A 19,796-nucleotide genomic window follows, 5' to 3' on the forward strand; every position below is an offset into this window, starting at 1 on the left:
GACCACAAGTAAAATGGTTGTCCTCCCACTGGTGTAGTGACAGGATGTAATTGTGATTTTTATTTTTTTCACAGGGGGTCCTGGGAACAGAATGAGTCCCAGGGCCGTAATTAGAGGAAACTTGTTGACTTTCGCAGCAGTGGAGCTGGCAGATGAGGGGGAGTACGCCTGCAAAGCTCTGAACACCCACGGCGAGCACACAGCACGAGTTTCCCTCTTTGTCAGAAGTATGATCTCAGTATCTTCATTAGTGTGCTCTCACTACAGAAAGTTTGGGCCCAAGCCTTTTTTCGTCTTGTTTCAGTGGTTTTAATGAGCACAATTGTTTTCAAAATCAATCATCTCTCTAAGATTAACACTCACTGTTACAAGAATGATAATAATAATAATGATAACAGTGGTCAACAGTACATTATTATTATTATCATTATTATCATCATTATAATTATTAGTATTAATGATGATAATAATAATTTTTCAGAAAAAAAAAAATTACTAGAGGAATAAATGAGGGTAGAATGAGCAAAAAAAAAATCTAGAAATGTTTACTTAAAAGTCTGATTCTAAAATTGAGTAGAAATTGGAAATGAAATGAATTCGATTGAGATTAAAGGACAGGTCAGAATTGCCCGAAAGTACAAAAAATTGAGTTTGGGGGGGGGGATCTAATTTTACAGTTTGAGTCACTTTGGCATCAACAGAGAACTCACAAAATGGCAGTTTATTTAGTTTGGTCCTCACATGTGCATTACCCTCCATGAACCAGGAAGTAGTTGTAGGAGTAAGAACCAATGAATAGATAGACAAACACAAATATGACACTTTACATATATTGACTTTTTTTTTGGTTTACTTGTTTGTTTTTAAGGGTCAAACCCGAATGGTCTTGGCACAGTGCCGCAAGTCCAAGTCAGCCCCCAAAATATTGACGCTCATGAAGGGGATACGTTGAGGTTGTACTGTCGTGCATCGGGATCACCAACTGCAAAGCTTACCTGGCTTAAAAATGGGGGACAAATCCCGCCCCAGGTGAGATGCCACCATGACAACGATGCTAAAGTAAAATGATGCTAACATGATTGAGTGTGTTCACGAAACCTTTTCTTGCACAGGTGATTCCGATTTCAACCTTATCGTGACCGTTTCTGCATTTTGACCATTTACCTCTATTTTTTTTCCTCCCTGTGTTTGTGTCCTCCCTCACCCCCAACCCTTTTTGTTTTTTGGTGCCTCCCCTTGTTCTGACGTTTGCTCAGGCCGTCCCCTCTCACGGTTTCCAACAGTTTAAAAGCAACAGTGTCGATGTGTTACACAGACGTGTTGAGGAGCTTCAGGTCTGTCCATCTGTCCACTGTCTGTCCGTCCTAGTCCGTAGATCAAATCCATTGTCCTCTACTTCTCACATTGTTAACCAAGTGCATGATCCAATATGTCCTTGATTCACACTTTGTAGGAACCATTAATTTCCCCAAGCTACTTGCAATGCCTTTTAGAGTTGATGTCAAAACCATTAAAACCAACTTGCTGGATCCAATTGGCTTCTTAATGTACTTGCATGTCGCGCTTTTTGTCTCCTGTTGCTGATCCACTGTCCTTCGTTTTGTACCGTACTCCTCTCACCATCATCTAGAAACAGTCCAAAACATACAGTGAACTCCGGAAGCATTTTACGCATATCTTGTGCCGCTAAATATTTCTTTATTGGTCGCTCCTGGGCACAGCGAACCTCTCGGGCCTGTTTAGTTGTGCCACTCCTTCGCTTCGGCCGTTCCCAGGCGAAGCCAGACTCTGCCGTGCAACCGACCAGAAATTCTGTATATTCTGGCAAACGGCTGGCTTTGTCAACCCATCAGTGTGTTCACATACATGCCTCGCTAGGGCCCGCCTCAGCTGCTGCTCACTTTAGCCCGGCTTACGTTCAGACAGGCTGCAGCTAAGCAGCTTTGTCTATGCCCCAATAGACCCCAGATGCGGAAATGCCTTCCTTGATCCCCTCCTGCCCCTCCCACCACCTCCTCATCCCTACTCCTTTCAGGAATTTTAATAAAATGTCATTTTGAGCCTTGAGGCGAAACAGTCAAGTTTTTACAAAAATACGTTTTCCAAGCTAGGTGAGCTTTGGCCTTCTAGAGTATTTGTAGGCCTTAATCGGACCATCTTGTGTCTTGTGTGTTCTAACAGCCCCAATGTAGTCATCCTTTAATACAATCCCTTGTGTGTCGTAGAAATTAGGCACGAGCCTCTCTCTAGCAGAATCTGTTCCAGCCTACACGTAGTAGTGCATTTGTGTTTCATTAGCTAGTGATGTCACAATGTCATAATTGTGCTTGTTTCAAAGGACTCGATCCAGGTAAGCTGCTAGTGCTCAATTTGTTCATCATCAGCTGGCTGCTGTAGTATCAAATGATGAGAAATTATGTGTGATTTGGTATTCTAATCTACTCACTTCTTGGTATGTCGACTCTAGGCCACCACGGACCGCACGGATATCGGTACGCTGCTTATTCCAAATGTAAAGGTATCGGACTCGGGCACGTACATGTGTGTGGGCAGCAACAGCATCGGCTCGAACAGTGCACCCATTAAAGTTTCGGTGCTCAAAGGTGAGATATTCTGTCATTTTGATTTTGAGGTTGATTGGCAGTGGACTACTTCACTGAGTATGTTTGTGCTCATGCAGTGGATCAAAGTTCCTCAATTGTTAGAATCCAGCCGTCAGAAGCGGACGTCCATGAAGGTCACAACGTGTACCTCAATTGTATCGTCTCTGGAAATCCTCCTCCCCGAGTAACTTGGACGAGAGCGGGTGGGAGCCTATCGTCCAATCACCAGGTAGATTTTTGACTGTGACTTTACGTCCATGTTTGCCCGATAAATCCACTGGAAAAATGTTGTAGTAGTATTTATTATCATTGTATACTTTTTTGTCTATCAATTATTGTTGCTCCACATAACTGCATCTTCTGCACACAGGTTGTTGGCAGTCAGCTTCGTATCCTGTCAGCGACCTCAGAGGACTCGGGAGAATACATCTGTCAAGTGCAGAGCACTCCCGGATCTCAAATCCACCGGGCCACTGTCTCCGTGTCGGTCACGTCATCATCCTCACGTAAGCTAACTTGACATCTTACTTGCGTGAAGGCAAATGTGTGCAAGTCTCTTTTCTTTTTACAGGTCTTCAAAGTCCAATCATTGCCATTGAGCCTCACACGGCGGCAGTGCCTGTCGGTGAATCGGCTAGCTTCAGGTGCAAAGTGTACAGCGGGGCTCAACCTGTTAGATTGGAGTGGAAACTGACTGCCAACCAACCACTGCCAGGTAATGACCAAAATATCTCTGTCGGTGTATTTCAAAAAGGTACAGTGGGTTTTAATTTGCGCCCCTTCCTCACAGACAATGTCAGAGTTAGTCCTGATGGTTCTGTGATTACCATAGCAAATGCAAAACCCATGAATCATGGTGCTTACCGATGCGTGGCCAGCAACCCGTTTGGCATCACCCACACTATCGTGTCCTTGATCGTAAAAGGTAAGATAATGTCTTAGCCTTTTCGATATTTTCTCCACAACGTTTCTTAATCAGCACGTGCATGTTAATCAATTACAATTCATCAGGAAAAGTAACTTTAATGTCCATGTAATTTCATCATGCCCATCTGTCCACAATTTCGCACAGTCTGCTATCTCACTGTAAGTCTCATTGTAAGATTTTGCATGTTTGTCCAATCAGAGCCCCCCGTGGCCATTGTCACCCCTGTTGGGCCAGTGCACATCAGGGTGGGTGAACCCATCAACCTGGAGTGCCAGGCTTCAGGAGAGCCCCACCCTTCTGTCACATGGCACAGGTTGGACAACAACCGTAAGATCAAGCTGAGCAGTCCCGCTCCCGCAGAGTCCAATGCAGTCATGCAGGTATTGTCTCTGTTACCTGATCACCACCTAAACCGTAAAAATGACTTTATATTTGTCTTTCCTGGGTCTCAGATACTTGTGGCCCGTCCAGAAGACAGTGGCACGTACGTGTGCATAGCACGCAACAACGACGATAGCACCGAGACTAGGGTGGAAGTCATTGTTCAGGGAGGCACTCAATTGCCCTCAGTGCCCAGAGTCATCGTTCCCGAGCCACTCATGATTGTGGTGGAAGGACAAACAGCAACCCTACGCTGTGAAGCCCATGGTAAACAAACAATCAAGTTAAACTGTCCTGTGTTGTCTCACTTCAAATTAAGCACAGGAATAAAGACACTAACTGTAAATTTATATCATACTTTCCACCCATTTTGCTGTCCAAGGTTTCCCTGCCCCAACTGTCACATGGTCCAAATTACGTTCATCTATGCCTTGGAGACATAAAGTGGTAGACAACAATCTCGTGCTGCCCAACGTGGGGCGCCAAGATTCTGGGGAATACATCTGCAGTGCTGTAAACAACATGGGCACGACTGAAGTAACCGTTACATTGGAAGTCGAAAGTAAGAAACAATGTTTTCATTTCTGTTCATGTTTGGGTTCAAATTTATGGATGGTGTCCGGTTTTTCAGTTTAAATTGACTACATGATGTGAGATCCAGTTAGACACTTTAAACTCATGATAAACCTTTTCCCCAGCCTCTCCGTATGCTACGTCGGTGCCTGATGATGTGGCAGTGCGTGTTGGGGAGGTGATCAGGTTGCAGTGCCTAGCTCACGGAACTCCGCCACTGACCTACATTTGGTCCAAGGTGGATGGTGCCTTACCCTCCAGGGCTCAGGTTAGCGATGGCGATCTCCAAATCAATCTGGCCACAGCAGAGGATGCTGGGAGCTACAAGTGTGTAGCCAGCAACAGAGTTGGCCGCAGTGAAGTTGTGGCTAAAGTTGCAGTCAGATGTAAGTTAGAACTTCATCTCTCTTCCAAAGGGTATTTTAAAAAACAATGCTTCAACCACAAAAAGCTTACACAATTTTTTGATCATTTTGCACATTTCTAGCAACATGACACTACTCCATGATGTTCTCTTTTGTAGCGCCATTGGCAGTGCGTGTGGCACCACAAGTGGAGGTGAAGGCTCAGGGCAGCGCTGTGGAGTTCACATGTTCAGCAGCTGGTGGGGTGGAAACTACAATTGAGTGGCTGAAAGAAGGAGGTGGTCTTCCCCCAAACCACCACGTCAAGGACGGCGTGCTCAGGTAACACACATCGCAGATAGCAAGATATGCGACTCCTTATTCGGACACTTACAACAGTGCGACTACTTCAGAGACATATTTGGCAATTTATACCAAATCAAGCACATTTGTTCGGCAATGTTTTTAAATAGCTTGACACATTGTATGCGCTCAATTTTATTTCCAGTTATTTATATTAACATTCAGTACTGGATCACCGTTATGTGACTCTAACATTTTCTGTTAATAATAAATCGCTAAGCCTAACCCATTAAATAAGCTTAGGAAATAAAGTGCACTAATTTAGTTTGGTGAATATTGAGGTTGACTGCTGAAAAGGAGCCATAGCTTATCTTTATGCCCTTCTTCAGGATTGAAAACATTGAGCAGAGCAATGAAGGTGTTTACATCTGCAGAGCAAACAGCATATATGGTCAGGCTCAGGACGCAGCCAGGCTGACCGTCCAAGGTAGGATTCATTTAGAAAAGAATCAATCTACAGGCTATGCTCTTTATATAAATATATATAACATATTATTGTGTTTTCCTTTTTTCCACAGCACTGCCCAAGGTGATGATCAATGTACGCACCTCAGTGCAGACTGTCATGATTGGGAACTCGGTGGAGTTTGAATGCCACGCCGTCGGTGACCCAGAGCCCACCGTCAAGTGGAGTAAAGTGGGCGGGCCTCTGCCAACCCACATCGTGGTGATGGGTGGCATGCTGAAGATTGAGCGGGTGACCGAGGCGGACGCGGGACAGTATCGCTGCACAGCCACTAATGATGTCGGCTCGGTGCAGTCCCAGGTGGTCCTCAATGTCCAGTGTGAGTACATTATGGCTCACATCATAGCCTGGTTACTTGTTGCAAGACACAGCTAAAGGCAGCTTCAAGTATAAGATTAAAGGGTCTCTGATTGTTTTTTGTTGTTTGTTTCACAGCACTTCCTCAAATTTCTGCACTCCCTGAAACCAAGGAGGTGACCATTGGGTCAGATGCAGTTTTGCCATGCGTGGCAACGGGATATCCTGTACCTGAAATCAAATGGTCCAAGGTGAGCGAGATAAAGTTGTTTTAATTTTTTTTTCTTAAGGTACTTGGAGTCAAAGGAGGAAGATCTACTTGCTTTTATTAGTGTTTTTTCTTCATTTTTCTTTTATTTACATTTTTTGTTGATTTTGGAAACGTTAGCTACATTGATCACTTGATGTAAAAAGTAACACATTTAGATTACAATTTACTTTAATCGTTACATTCAGCAGATACTGTCTTTGACATCTGGTTTTACAATTGACTTTTTTTTGTGTTTCTATGCCTTCCACTTGTAGCTCGAGGGTGAGCTACCCCCAAAGTGCTTCCAGGACGTAAACGTGCTGACAGTTCCTCGGGTCACACATAGCGATTCCGGGACGTATGTGTGCACAGCATCAAACAAACAGGGCAAAGTAGAAGCCTTCACCAAACTGGATGTTCATGGTTAGTCTGCGATGTTTATACGTCACACGGTGGCGTGATGCTAAATGTGGTTGTGTCTAACTAACCGTGAGACGACGTCCTGTTCCATCCAGAAAGAGTGATGCCGTACTTTGCCCAGGAGCCACTATCCTATCTCACCCTGCCCACCATCAAAAACGCCTACAAGGCTTTCAACATCAAAATCAACTTTAGGCCCGATAATGTTGATGGTGAGTACGTTGCGTTACATCCATAATCTGCTTTTAAATTGTTGCTGAGCGTATAACCCAATGAGTGATGTCATTACATCTCGGTCCCTCTCTCCTCCTTGATCAGGTCTGATATTGTACGCTGGTGAGTCTCAATGTTTGAATCTGCAGAAACTGAAGGCGAATGTTGATGCGGCATCCGGCTTTCACATCTTGCTGCTAAGCTTAAAGCTAGTTTTGCTGCTCTGAGAGTGATACAAATGCATGGTGCTTGGTTCTTGTCATGCCTGTAAGCCATCAAACTCAGGCGTGTAATTGGCGCACGTCTTATCAGGGAACCAACAGCAAACTGATATTCAGTTGAAATACAGAACTCAAATTGTGTATCTGTATCAGTAATGCCCCGAGCAGGCATTTACGGTTCAGTTACTGTTTTTTCCGGAAGCATGTGTTCCCAGCATGTGGAGCTGCACACCACGCTCGTCATGTGAAAATGATTGGCTTAGGAATGGACCACTTTCCTTCCACCACAGCATGCTGCTTTTACCATCTAGTTTCCAAAGTTCACTGACACGTGTATCAATGAATTATATTATTTTAATTTAGTCTACAACAAAGCTTTATGTTATTTATCAATGAACTATAATAAGCTTTATATAGTTCAAAAAAGAAATACATTTAATATCACTTTTCACAAACTCACTTCAACTCTCAGCAATTTATTTAAGTATTTATTTTATAATTCACTTTTTATTAAAGCCTTAATAAAACATTAAATAATACATTAAATATGTATATTGACATTTCAGTTCAAATTAGTGTCCACTGAAAAACAACAACAACAAAATAAAAACACTATGACTGCATGTTTATTACTGCATTAATTAGTGGTAATTATGTACACATAAAGGTTGATTTGTTGCCCTTCACGCCTTCCCGTGTTTTTTTCTTTGCAATTTATGTTTAAATTAAAATATTTATGCAGCTTTATTATCATATTTGACTTCTTTTATGTTATTTTTCATACACACAGGTATGATCCTTTATAACGGTCAGAAGAGGAGTACAGGAGCCGACTTCATTTCTCTCGGCCTCGTCGGTGGCCGTTTAGAGTTCAGGTCAGCTTTTGTAATGGATTCATCTTGACGATTAATAGCTTAAATTGAGGCGGTGGCAGCAGTAAGAGCATTCTTTGTGTCATCGTAGGTTTGACGTGGGTTCAGGCATGGCCACCATCCGCGACCCCAACCCGGTCAAACTGGGAGAATTTCACACAGTGGAGATATATCGCAACCTTACCCTGGGCTACATCGTGGTGGATGGAGGCGAGCCGGTCAATGGCAGCTCGCAGGTACCCTGGCTAGCATCAGTGCTAAAATTCCACGTGTGTAATTTGGGTCTCAAAGCTGCTCTTTTCCTCTTCTCAGGGGAAGTTCAAGGGCTTGGATTTGAATGAGGAGTTGCACGTGGGCGGTTACCCCAACTACACTGCTCTGGACAAAACTACTGGCATCAAGACTGGTTTTGTTGGTAAGAATTAAAACTCTGTGGTGTACAGCTGCGCGGTTTTTACGTTCACCATTCCTTGGACACGTGCAGGTTGCATTCGCCAGCTGGTTATTCAAGGGGAGGAGGTCATCTTCAAGGATATGGACCGCAGTTCCACCGGAGTTACCAACTGTCCCACCTGCAAAGATCACCCGTGCCAGGTCAGCTTCCGCCTAGCTTTCATGTAATTTTCACCACTTGTGCTAAGTGTTTTCATTTTTCTCTTCAGAATGGAGGCAGGTGCCAGGACTCGGACACCAGCTTGTATACGTGCAGCTGCCCTCGGGGATTCACCGGCAGCAACTGCCAGCATCACTCGTCCCTTCACTGCCACTCAGGTACGCGCTAACAAGTAAGCGACCGATGCTAGCGACTCAAGTACGCAACGGCTTTTTGTGACTTGGGTCTCGCAGAGGCATGTGGACCAGACGCCACTTGCATTAATCGCCAAAGCGGTCTGGGCTATGATTGTCGCTGTCACCTGGGCAAATTTGGAAACAAATGCATGGATGGTAAGTCAGAAAGTCCGTCTGTCAATGCTTGAATTTTTTTTCGATTTGTAGTCTTTTGAAATAGAAAACAAAACTGAGTCTCTCATCTTCCCTAGGCGAATTGGTAACCACTCCACTGTTCGACGGGGAAGAGTCGTACATCTCCTATCCTCCGCTGACCAACGTCCACGATGACCTGCGAGTTGAACTGGAATTCAAACCCATTGAGCGAAATGGTCTGATGTTCTTCTGCGGAGGGAAGAAGATGAGAGTGGAAGACTTTGTGGCCATCTCTATGGTGGACGGACATGTCGAGTTCAAATATGAACTGGGCACAGGTATGCTCAATATGAGCAGTATGCTTATGAACCAGTGAGGTTGAAAAAGGCTTTCCATTGTTCAGAGATAAATGAAAACAAGCAGCTTCATGAAAATATATTTTCCCCAAAAATAATGATGTTAAGATTAGGTTTTATATTATTTATATTGTACAATTTGAATACAGTTTATATGAATTATAGCTTAATCGTGTCGACAGCTCCTCAGACTCGAACGTTGGTGTGTCCTTCTTGATTTTCAGGCCAGGCCATCCTTCGCAGTCCACAACCAGTCTCTTTGGGCCAATGGCACAGAGTTGTGGCCGAGCGGAACATGCGAGACGGTCACCTCAGAGTTGATCATGGCCCAGTGGAAAAGAAGATTTCTCCTGGGAAAGCCCAGGGCCTCAATATCCACACTCCAATGTTCCTGGGAGGTGTCCCAAACATGGAAATCCTGCCAAAGCCTGCAAATATCAGCCAAATGTTTGAGGGCTGCGTTGGAGAGGTGAGCTCTCTCCACGACAAATCAGAGAGCCGCTGCACTATATCAATTTATGCATTCATGTCACTGCAAATATTCCCTACTTACTGCTTAGGTCTTCATCAACAACAAGAAGCTGGATCTGTCCTACAGCTTTACCGAGAGTCGAGCGATCCGCAAGTGCGTGGATACGAGCCCATGTGATCGGCGGCCCTGTTTGAATGGAGGCCACTGTATGCCTAATGCTGAGTATGAGTACCAGTGCCTCTGTAGGGATGGATTTGAAGGTTCGCGCTAAAATCATTTACATACTCCAAATGCTTTAATTGACATACTCCAAATGTCGGGTGACTCTGCAGGTGAGCGTTGCGAGATCATGAAAGACGTGTGCCAGCGGGACTATGAGTGCCAAAATGGCGGGAGCTGCGTTAACGGACACTGCGTGTGCCGCTCGGAATTCACAGGCCTCAACTGTGAAGAAAGTAAGTGTTGAATGATTTGGTACTTTTGCCGCCATTTTGAAAACAGAAGCGCAGAGACTTTTGTCGGGTTTATAATGATTCACATTCCCCAGTGTGGAGCTTCGGTGGCTTTCCTTGGTTTTGGACGGAATTCTGGGAGTTATCGTCATCAGATTCAATTTATCTGAGCCACTCCCCTCTCAAGTTTTACGTACTGTATATACAATGTATATCCTGCGCTCACAGGCCGCGTCTCCAGCTTCCCTGAGGCCGCGTGGAATTCAGAAGCTAGCGAGGCTAATGGTACAGTATGTGAATATTGAGTCTGACTGATCCGACCGTGACTAACAGGGACCCGTCCGAGGTCGAGGGGCCCCATAACCTTTTGACACATACCAAACATGCGCCTGTACTCCAACTGGGACTCACTTTGGAATGCTAGGAAGGGGGAATCGGTACTAAGCACTAAAAGGACCTGCGTTTTTATTTCAATTTCACAACCTGGAATTCCCTTAATTCATCCTTTCGTCATGTCAGTTCATCTCAGATGATCACTCACATCATTGTTCTGCCTGTTGACGACAACTAAAAAAAAAAAACCAACGTTGAAACCCAATTGTTGAATGTTCTCCATGTTTGCATTTCTATTCTATTAACAACTGACTATTGTTTGAATGACTTGTACTCTGTGCTGGGTGTTTTATTTTCTGCATGGAGTCGCAATTCTTGGTGGTCGAAGATGAAAAGTTATGTGATCATGGAATTTGATCTGAATGCACAGCAGATCTATGTTGTTATTTCAAATAGAATTTGATCATGCAAAGCAGATGCCAACTTTGTTCATACTGCCAGTTACGTTGAGTACATTTTTAAAGGAAACTCATGACACATTGTTCAGGAAATGTAGTTTATTTATTCACGATTTGTTGTGGTAAATGTTACAAATATTCTCTTCCGCTCAATTGAGTGTGATACTGTCTAACCCAGCCTGTCTCAACAGGTCTCCAAATATTTGCCACTGGAGGGCGTCAAAACAATACAAATGAGAAGCTTGCCTGTTATTTGATAGCTGTATTGATTTGTATTTTTTATTCCCATGGCATGTAGATTCTCCCTATCAGTATGCAGCTCATTTTCACAACGACGGATACATTGCCCTTCCGAAGTCCATTTTGCAAAGACGGTAATATGTTTGTGGAAACTTGTTTACGCTCGCATCTTTTTTTTTCAGCGTAACATCATATTTATCTTTACATATTTTTATGCCTCAGCGCACCTGACACGCCGGAGACAATCGAATTGGAGATCAACACACTCTCCTCCGAGGGTCTGATCCTGTGGCAGGGAGTCGTAAGTCCTGATCTTAGACTGGTTTTGAGAAGGCTGAAGTTCAGTTAACATTGCCATTTTTGTCACTTTGATGTCAACAGCAATACCACACTGCTTTTTGCATTCACCTTACTGATGATCAAACATTTGCACTGGCTCATCTGTGGGCATGCTGTGTCTGTATAAATGCATGTTGCTTCTTTAACTTCCACTTCATTTCCTTCAGGAAACCAATGGCACACTCAATTTGCGAAAGATGCATGCTAGTAAAAAGGTACCCACTCTTATCTGGCATGAGTCGACAACATTGGCTGTTTTCATACTAATATGTACACATCGCTATGTGGCTTGGAAGGTTACAGCCATTTTTGCATGTCACCAATGATGATGACGTGAATAAAAACATTTGTATGAAAGGTTAATGTTGCTAATGTATGCTATCATAAAAACTCTCAAAGTTCTCCGCTTGTTTTCATCATTGCTTACAACACTAAAGTAAACAATTTGACCTACAGGAACATGGGGAACACGGCAGAGGCAAGGACTTTATCACTCTTGGGATTCGCAACGGACATCTTATTTTCAGGTTGGACCTTGCAGTTTTGTAAATATACTTCATTCTATTGCCGTCACTTGAAGTCTAAAAGATGTTTTATTGATCTCCAGTTACCAGTTGGGCAGTGGAGAAGCAGAGATCATGTCACGACAGTCCATCAATAATGGGGAATGGCACAAAGTCAAAGCAGTCAGGTAGATTCCATTTCTTTTGGCATCAGCATGTACAACAAACTAACGTTGAGCGAAATGTATAACGCTACATAAAAATTGAATTACAAACAAATTGAATCTGTGAGAAGGTGACAATACAAGTTTTGTTGGTTTCCCTTCCATTGCAGGGCTGGAAAAGATGGTTACATCCAAATTGATGGAGACGCTGCGCTCCATGGGCAGTCAAAGGGAAAAAGCATCATGGTCAATACAAAAGGACCTCTTTACCTTGGTGAGTGGACGGCCCTTCATAATGAGCTTGTTCTAGACCACAGGTATCAAACTCGAGGCCAGGGAGCCAGATACGGCCCGCCACATCATTTTATGTGGCCCGCGAAGACAAATTGTGCATCGAATTTGTGTGTCATTACTGGAATTGCAAATTGTCTTCACGTTTAATAATATATTTTTTTATATATATATTTGACCAGTTTTTACTCATCTGATTTGAAAACGAGTTATTTGTCAGTTTGCTTTGTAGCTTTTACTGTATATAATATGAGGTGCTCATACATTTATTTGGGTTGACAGTCATAATGGCCCTCCCAAAGAGGCTATGCCTACAATGCGGCCTGCGAAAAAAATGAGTGTGACACCCCTGTTCGAGACCACACCACCACAATAAATGAATAAATATAGATTCAAATGCTCCCTAAGTGTGTTACTATAGCATTCGTGGCACTTATTTTCTTTAAATGCACTTTAAAATAATACAAACACATTCAAAAACACTTAATATGGAAAAGCAGTGTTTTCAGCAAATAAATAATCAAAGTTTATCAGTACCAATGGCAACGTAAAAAGGCTACCCCTTTGACTTCAGCTGTAAGTGGGCCTATCTTCTAATCTTTTCAGTAAAAAATAAGGCTGACACTTTTTTTTGTTCAGCTTCTTTCAAAGAACAATTCTGTGCCACCACTAAGTGGCTGAAAGAGTAATTACATCCTTAAATATACAACAAAATCCCCGCCCCACACACAATAAATAAAGAAATATATAATGCAGGAGGGTTTACCATACTTCCGACAAGTGATGTTACACATGCCGATTGGTTCAAAGCAGACATTCAAGGCTGATTCTGTCTTGGCTGTGTGACAGGCGGAGCTCCAAACATGGCAGCCATGACAGCAGGGAAGTTTTCCTCTGGAATGACAGGGTGCGTGAGGAACCTGTCCCTGATAAATGGCCGGCCAGAAGATGAGCAGGCCCGGACCATCGACCTGCAAACCCACGCAGCTCACAGTGTCAACGTGCGGCCGTGCACGTCATAGACCGCACACACCACAAAGACAAACTCCCAAATACTGACATACAGTACACAGACTGTAGAGTGATTTTTTATTTACGCACTCAAACAAAGAGACGGACACACTTCCACAAACTTGGTGCTTAGCTGCTACCAAAAATCAGATGTGGAAACCAAAACAAATCAGAAAAAAAAACATTAACAACCTCTTCCTCGGTTTCTTTTTTTAATTCTGGAAGGATGCAGTTTACATAATTTGAGCAGTAGTTTTAGCCATGAGAAATCAGATCCTATGGAGTTGAAGAGGTTTTTGCAGCACTGAATCTTTATTTATATGCATATGAATATATATTATAATTGTGGGGAGGGGGGGGACTTGCAAACTAACCGTAACTGCACTTCCTAGAAGTTGTTCTGGCATTTAACACTGCTTTATCCAGAGGTTTTCACCAATATACTACTATGACTTGATGATGTCCAAGACTTTCTTTTGTCATTTGTGTTTGGCGTGAGTGCGTTTGTTTTGCTATGGGTACGGGGGCACACGCTCGGAGCACACAGCCGCATGCAGTACACAACTCAGGTCATTGACAACAAGAACAAAAAATGATCACGTTTTTCCATTACCTTTGGAGCATTTGAGGTTTCGGTGTCTGTTTTAGTTCGTTTTTTACACGAAAAAGATGACTTGGTGCTAAACAATGCCAGACACTAGGAAATAGTGTATGCAATAGTCATGTGGTTACATTTTTTTTTAAAGGTTAATCAAATTCAGAATTTTTTTTTTTTTAATTCAACAATATGTGGTGATGGCTACCATCAAGTAAAATAAAGTTCGCTGACACAAGATAGCCGAAGTCTGCTGCATGTGCCTATTCTTCTTTGTTAAAAAGGTTCATAATAACAACAATGGCTTAGATTGTATTTACTCAAATGTGTGCTCTTTGATTTCACAGCAAAATTATTGTATGTGTTGGCACCACAGCCTTGTTTGATTGAGTAGATCTCAAAAATGGAGTTTCATATTTTTTATGTAGTTTCGAAAGCCACTCGGGTAGCTCAACAGGAAGTGCTCGTTAGCCCAGAGGTGCCTTGAAATGTTTATTTTCATGATGCTTGGGTAAAATGTGTGATTTTTTTTTTTAGGCGTCCCTTCAGTACCAAATGTCAGTATGTTCTTTGGGGTTGCTGTGGTCCTCATAAACACAGCACAATTTTCTTTCTTTCTTTTTTTTTTTGCTTAAATTGTTCATCTGAGATAAGAATAAATATAAATGAAGCAATGCTAACATACAGCATTGCTTCATTTATATTTATTCTTTGCCTTCTTTCCCTCTGCAATTATAGAGCACTGTTTTTGTATTCTTCCTCTGGTTATCACATTTTGCTTGTATCTCTCCCTCAAGGTTGCCCAATTTCCTCTCATAAAAGTTCTTTTTTAACATCAGGCTACACTTTGGTTTAAAATTGCAACAAAGTGACACCATGTCTTTTTTGAATGTGAATATGTGATATGGGGATGGAGTCCAGGCTGTGGTCCAGTTTAGGATGCTTTAAAGCTAAGTTCTGAAACTGGATTTTCATATGAACACTGTTGCTAAATGAAAACGTTGTCAAGCCAGATGTGTTTAGTTTTTGAACCCGTCATTGGATTGCTCTCATTATGAAAGGTGCACTTTTAGTCTTGAAGGTTTAATTTTTTTTTACATTTTATGTCTTGGCTCAATTGATAACATTTTACAGACAGTACACCTTGATGACCCAGTATTGAAGCGATATGCCCCTACCCTTTGTGTTTCTTAAATAAAAACCAAATTCATGTGCTATTTCTAATATCATTGTCTTATTTTTGTCACCTGGATGGTGCTACAGTATTTTTCCTTGATCGGATTCTGTCGACACCCCATATTTGCTCCCGAATGATGTAGGTCAAGTTCCAGTGATACTGGGACAGTGGAAATATTATCCCCAGGCATACTAGGAAATGTGATTCAGGGTTAGATTGCAGGTTACACCCAATTCAGTTCACTCGACACACATCATTGTCTTGCATTGTTAATAGTGACAAACATTGAACAACCGTAGGATCACCTTTCAAATAAGGAAGCCAGACTGCATGCTGCCTATAGTGCAACATGACACGTAAGTGACGTACAATTAAGAATAACAACAGAAAAGATTTTCAAGAATAATATCATGATCAAGAACCACTTACAGAAGAGAATTACAGGGACCAAAATCCATGGCAACAACTTGTTACCACGTGGCAATAAGAGAAACAAAGCTTTTGAGGGGTTTTGTTTTCTAACCCAAGATAACATCTCAAGAGTATGACTATCTTGCCGACCATCCTTCGAAATGCTAATTTGCTGATTGAGGATGATTCTGGATTTTTATGGTACGGCATGATGATGGAACAGTAGCCTGCATCGAACGTGGCCAAATGTTCTTTCTATAATGTTCAAAGAAAAAAAGTTGGATGAACTCAAACTTTCAAGGCAACAAACTGTGATGACATTTTAGGTGTTGCTGTTGTCAAAGTTGTTTTTACTACATTCCACAACAAAGAATTTTACAGAACTCTACTAAGGCAGCACAACCGTGTTCATATTATATCCAGACCATTCTTTGGCACACTTGAATACTGGGTGGTGCCTCAAGCCTTTGTGACCTGATATATTGTGATTAATTATAATCCTAAAGCAATAGGAAATCAAGACATTCCCCGCTTGAGGGTCAATCACACTTCAGCCATTAGTCCCTGTCATGTTGAGATAAGGTGTTGTATTTCTTTAGATCGCATCCCTCCCTGAGGCTGCGTCGTGGCACATTTGGCTGTCAGGGCTTATCCGACTCATTTTACATCCATTTTTAAATGTGCTGCACTGCAGGGTATGTACGTGCCTCAATTGTTACCCCATTAAGTTCTCCAAGTAAGATATTGTTTCCGCGCTGGAAATAGCACGTCATGTAAATTCCAAAGTTGACCGAATTTAGGAAAACCCGGGGGAGGTCCAAGGATATTTCAGAGGAGGGGTAGAAAGGCCCTCACGGCATCCCTCGAGTGCCTGGAGTAGCTGTCACTACTGGTTTCTTCGGTCCAAAAAGTTCTTAATATATTAGAATTCTCAGGTTTTCATTCATAGAACTGTTTAATCTCAAACAGTAGAAAAATAGAACAAAATTATGAAATATTAATTTGCGTGAATTTGAACATGTAGGATTTTATTAGAACAATTCATTCATTCATTCATTCATTCATTCATCCATTCATTCATTCATTCATTCGTTCATTTCCCTCTTATATCCACTTAAATCCAATCACCTATATGAGTGGCTTAGAAAGACAGAATGTAAACCAAGCCCACCAACAACAGTGGTGTGAGTGTTGTTTTTATTCCTGAAGCGGGAGTCAACCTTTGTGGCAAGTACAGAGAGAGAGGAGAAAAAAAAAAAACACCACCCACCCTCCACATAATCCCACAGGACTAAATCCATTGGTCAGATGAGGAATCTAGAGGACGCAATCATGAACGTTACATCCAGTTCCTCATTGGCATCTGAAGCATGTAGGTAAAACATTTTTCTTTATTTCATGACAATTTATTCATAATTTAATATTCTTTCCCTCCTGAAATCCAGCAAGCACACGGTCATGATTTTTTTTCAGGTAACTTGATTTTATTTTATTTTTTTACCCTCCTCTTCCTTATATTGATTCTATTCACTTTTAACATTAACGTAATGTTTAATGTTGTTTTGTTTTCAGAGTATTGCAATTGGTTTCTTTCTCTCAGGTAACAAAATGAAAGATTATTTTAAATTGATGTATACAATAAATTTCAATTCATGTGCGACTCTTCTCTCCCTCCAGACCTGCATTTATCTGTCATTCATGCACTTGAAAGTAAGTACTGCATTCATATTGTGAGTTTAAGTCAAAAAATACTAAGTGGTTTGTTTCCCACAGCGTGTCAGACCACCTGGTTTGACAATGGAGATGTTTCAAGAGAAGGTGACTCGGAGCTCTTGGCTGATTTGAAAAGGAAACATGGACTCAGGATCTGCTCGGATCCAGTGGACATGGAGGCTCAGACAGTTTCTGGGATAAAGTCTGACCACACAAGGAACATCTTCCACACGTATGACCATTTTTATATGTCCTTTTGGGAATTGGCCACATGAAACTCAAAATGATCAAGTTACTGATTCAGTACGGTTCAAAACTCCCAAATTACAATCATTCGAATAAAATCAAATAAAAGAATACTGCACTTCCTCTCTGATTTGATTATGTTGTTTTCAGCCACAATGCAGTCGAGGGCCTTTTGTGCCTCAACAGTGAGCAATCATGGAGTCCATGTGAGGATTATAAGGTCAAATTCACCTGTTCCGGAGAGTTCTGTTCAGGTTAGTAAAGAAGAAAATAAAGTAAGTAAAGCACAAGTAATTCTTCCATTTGATGGGTTTTTCTGGTTCTAATTCCCACAGAGTGCCAGACAAAATGGTTTGACCTGGACGACCCTGAAGGGCATGGAGATTTTGAGCTCCTGAGTGACCTCCTCCACAAGTTTCCCGGCGAGATCTGCCCCCAGCCAATAGCCATCCAAGCCCAAACCGTTTCTGCAGACTCTGCCTCCAGTCCACCAGAGATATTTTTAAAGTGAGATAATTGTCAGAGGATGCAGCATAAGGACGTTAGAGGCACATCCCTTGATTCACGCCATCTTTTTTATTTACAGCCTAGACGCTATGTATGGATTCGCTTGTTTGAATGCAGATCAGGCTGACAAGAGCTGTGAAGACTACAAGGTCAGATTTACATGTCCCAAAGAATTTTGTCAAGGTAGGTCATGCTTCTTCTACACACAAAAAAATGAAGATAAACTGCCTCAAAATATGTCACATCAAAAAATACATTTTGACCAATTTGACAATTTGTAATACTGGAATGAAGTTAGGAATTAATAATAGAAGTTTGTTATGTCAGCAACATAGTTTGAATTTCATGTTCTACTCATGAGCTTCATGCTCACTATCGATTCATGTCTCAGCGTCACATGAGTGCCGTACACGATGGCTCAGTAGCGATGATGACCAATCAGACGAGGGCGATGTGGAGTCCTTGTATCAACTGATGAAGACTTACCCGGGTCAGGTCTGCAAAAATCCAATCCAGATAGAGGCCAGGACAAAAAGCGGCTTGCCTTCTGAACATACTGGGGACATCTTTCTCTCGTGAGTCCTTTATTAGAATTTAAAAAAAAAAAAATTCAAAAAACGTAGTGCTAGTTTGACTCACATTTTCTTTTTTTCCCCCCAATTCTAGCTATGATGTTACTTTTGGCTTTGCCTGCATCAATGAGAATCAAAAGAGTAGTAAACAATGTGAGGATTATGAAGTATTGCTGACATGTCCCTCAGATTTCTGTCGGCGTAAGTTCTTTCTTGTATCTAGTTTGTTTTTTATCACCCAAGATTCAAATATGAAAAAAAATAACACTTTATAAATATTTTTTTTTGTATTGACAGGTTGCAGGACCGTTTGGTTCGACCTAGATAATCCCACCAATGGTGGTGATTACGAGACTCTTGTCAAGGTGCAGAGGCTGAACACTGCTGAAGTCATCTGCGCTCAACCTTTAGCAGTGGAGGCGATGACAGTATCTGGCATCCCAGCACACAAGACTGGTGATGTATTTCAAATGTGAGCAGACCAAACAATGACAAAAACTCATCTTTATGCTACCCGAAATAAATTTGTAACTTTAAGAGATGTGCAAGAATCTAATATAGCTGAGGTGAAAAGTCAAATGAGTACAATTGCAATTTTCAACCGAACTTGTTCTTGCTTGTCTACAATTATTACAGGGTTTTTTTGGTTTATTTATTTTTTTACAGGTATGATGCTACTCAAGGCTTTGCATGTGTAAATGAGGATCAGCCTGGTGAGAAACAATGTGAAGATTATAAGGTCAGATTCACCTGCCCACCAGACTTCTGGGCCTGAACGAGCAGTCTTATATTTTTCAGGCATAAGGACGTCATCAGCTCTCACTAATTATTGTTTTGGGATTCTTTATATTGTGTCACTAGTACAAACAATAATATTTAATGTGTCTGCAATGCAAGGCAGTTTTAGCAAATTGATGTGATTCACTGAGAATGGGGGCTTTCTGGAACTCTGGAATCTGTGAAAAAGCTAAAGCACACTTTCAATTTGAAAATGTCTTACACGTTGAATGGGAGAATGTTTTTTTTATTCGGTATAAATTAAATCTATTTAATCAAACATTGTTCTTATGACAAGCTGTTTTGCGTGTGCGTGTGACTATC

General features: G+C 41.8%; 2 protein-coding genes across 10 annotated transcripts in view; both read left to right on the plus strand.

The window, feature by feature from the left end:
* hspg2 (heparan sulfate proteoglycan 2) overlaps positions 1 to 15,293 on the plus strand; it is a 62,838-nt gene extending 47,545 nt beyond the window's left edge. For 3 of the 9 annotated variants that reach the window (XM_085906390.1, XM_085906423.1, XM_085906406.1), the window contains 36 exons: positions 75 to 227; positions 869 to 1,029; positions 1,257 to 1,334; positions 2,468 to 2,603; positions 2,681 to 2,832; positions 2,974 to 3,109; positions 3,175 to 3,318; positions 3,394 to 3,528; positions 3,730 to 3,911; positions 3,984 to 4,179; positions 4,295 to 4,474; positions 4,611 to 4,871; positions 5,009 to 5,171; positions 5,522 to 5,619; positions 5,711 to 5,977; positions 6,094 to 6,206; positions 6,481 to 6,628; positions 6,721 to 6,837; positions 6,944 to 6,961; positions 7,850 to 7,934; positions 8,023 to 8,167; positions 8,244 to 8,346; positions 8,416 to 8,525; positions 8,594 to 8,702; positions 8,778 to 8,876; positions 8,972 to 9,193; positions 9,436 to 9,680; positions 9,772 to 9,943; positions 10,016 to 10,138; positions 11,225 to 11,300; positions 11,389 to 11,467; positions 11,673 to 11,720; positions 11,962 to 12,032; positions 12,113 to 12,196; positions 12,343 to 12,446; positions 13,313 to 15,293. In XM_085906390.1, coding sequence (XP_085762516.1) covers positions 75 to 227; positions 869 to 1,029; positions 1,257 to 1,334; positions 2,468 to 2,603; positions 2,681 to 2,832; positions 2,974 to 3,109; positions 3,175 to 3,318; positions 3,394 to 3,528; positions 3,730 to 3,911; positions 3,984 to 4,179; positions 4,295 to 4,474; positions 4,611 to 4,871; positions 5,009 to 5,171; positions 5,522 to 5,619; positions 5,711 to 5,977; positions 6,094 to 6,206; positions 6,481 to 6,628; positions 6,721 to 6,837; positions 6,944 to 6,961; positions 7,850 to 7,934; positions 8,023 to 8,167; positions 8,244 to 8,346; positions 8,416 to 8,525; positions 8,594 to 8,702; positions 8,778 to 8,876; positions 8,972 to 9,193; positions 9,436 to 9,680; positions 9,772 to 9,943; positions 10,016 to 10,138; positions 11,225 to 11,300; positions 11,389 to 11,467; positions 11,673 to 11,720; positions 11,962 to 12,032; positions 12,113 to 12,196; positions 12,343 to 12,446; positions 13,313 to 13,485 — 4,886 coding nt within the window. In that variant the 3' untranslated portion in view covers positions 13,486 to 15,293. Of the gene's footprint in view, positions 1 to 74; positions 228 to 868; positions 1,030 to 1,256; positions 1,335 to 2,467; positions 2,604 to 2,680; positions 2,833 to 2,973; positions 3,110 to 3,174; positions 3,319 to 3,393; positions 3,529 to 3,729; positions 3,912 to 3,983; positions 4,180 to 4,294; positions 4,475 to 4,610; positions 4,872 to 5,008; positions 5,172 to 5,521; positions 5,620 to 5,710; positions 5,978 to 6,093; positions 6,207 to 6,480; positions 6,629 to 6,720; positions 6,838 to 6,943; positions 6,962 to 7,849; positions 7,935 to 8,022; positions 8,168 to 8,243; positions 8,347 to 8,415; positions 8,526 to 8,593; positions 8,703 to 8,777; positions 8,877 to 8,971; positions 9,194 to 9,435; positions 9,681 to 9,771; positions 9,944 to 10,015; positions 10,139 to 11,224; positions 11,301 to 11,388; positions 11,468 to 11,672; positions 11,721 to 11,961; positions 12,033 to 12,112; positions 12,197 to 12,342; positions 12,447 to 13,312 lie in introns of those variants that run through there. The other 6 variants (XM_085906398.1, XM_085906451.1, XM_085906414.1 and 3 more) reach the window with 5 other exon arrangements.
* Positions 15,294 to 17,211: 1,918 nt separating this feature from the next.
* On the plus strand, positions 17,212 to 19,470 carry LOC147061640 (mucin-5AC-like). The gene is made up of 10 exons (XM_085923426.1): positions 17,212 to 17,257; positions 17,335 to 17,367; positions 17,431 to 17,602; positions 17,767 to 17,870; positions 17,952 to 18,123; positions 18,203 to 18,306; positions 18,515 to 18,698; positions 18,790 to 18,896; positions 18,993 to 19,167; positions 19,362 to 19,470. Exons 1-10 carry the CDS (start codon positions 17,212 to 17,214, stop codon positions 19,468 to 19,470), a joined length of 1,206 nt encoding a protein of 401 aa, XP_085779552.1.
* The last annotated feature ends 326 nt before the right edge of the window (positions 19,471 to 19,796 follow it).

Source organism: Syngnathus leptorhynchus, chromosome 1 (genome assembly GCF_054491065.1).
Source record: "Syngnathus leptorhynchus isolate UIUO chromosome 1, UIUO_Slep, whole genome shotgun sequence".
Classification (NCBI taxonomy): Eukaryota; Metazoa; Chordata; class Actinopteri; order Syngnathiformes; family Syngnathidae; genus Syngnathus; species Syngnathus leptorhynchus.

Bases quoted from the DNA above. Each gene is read 5' to 3' on its own strand.
- LOC147061640 (XM_085923426.1), top strand. From the start codon at position 17,212: ATGTTGTTTTGTTTTCAGAGTATTGCAATTGGTTTCTTTCTCTCAG. The intron at 18,699-18,789 runs GTGAGTCCTTTA...CCCCAATTCTAG, and splicing joins ACTGGGGACATCTTTCTCTC to CTATGATGTTACTTTTGGCT. The intron at 19,168-19,361 runs GTGAGCAGACCA...ATTTTTTTACAG, and splicing joins ACTGGTGATGTATTTCAAAT to GTATGATGCTACTCAAGGCT.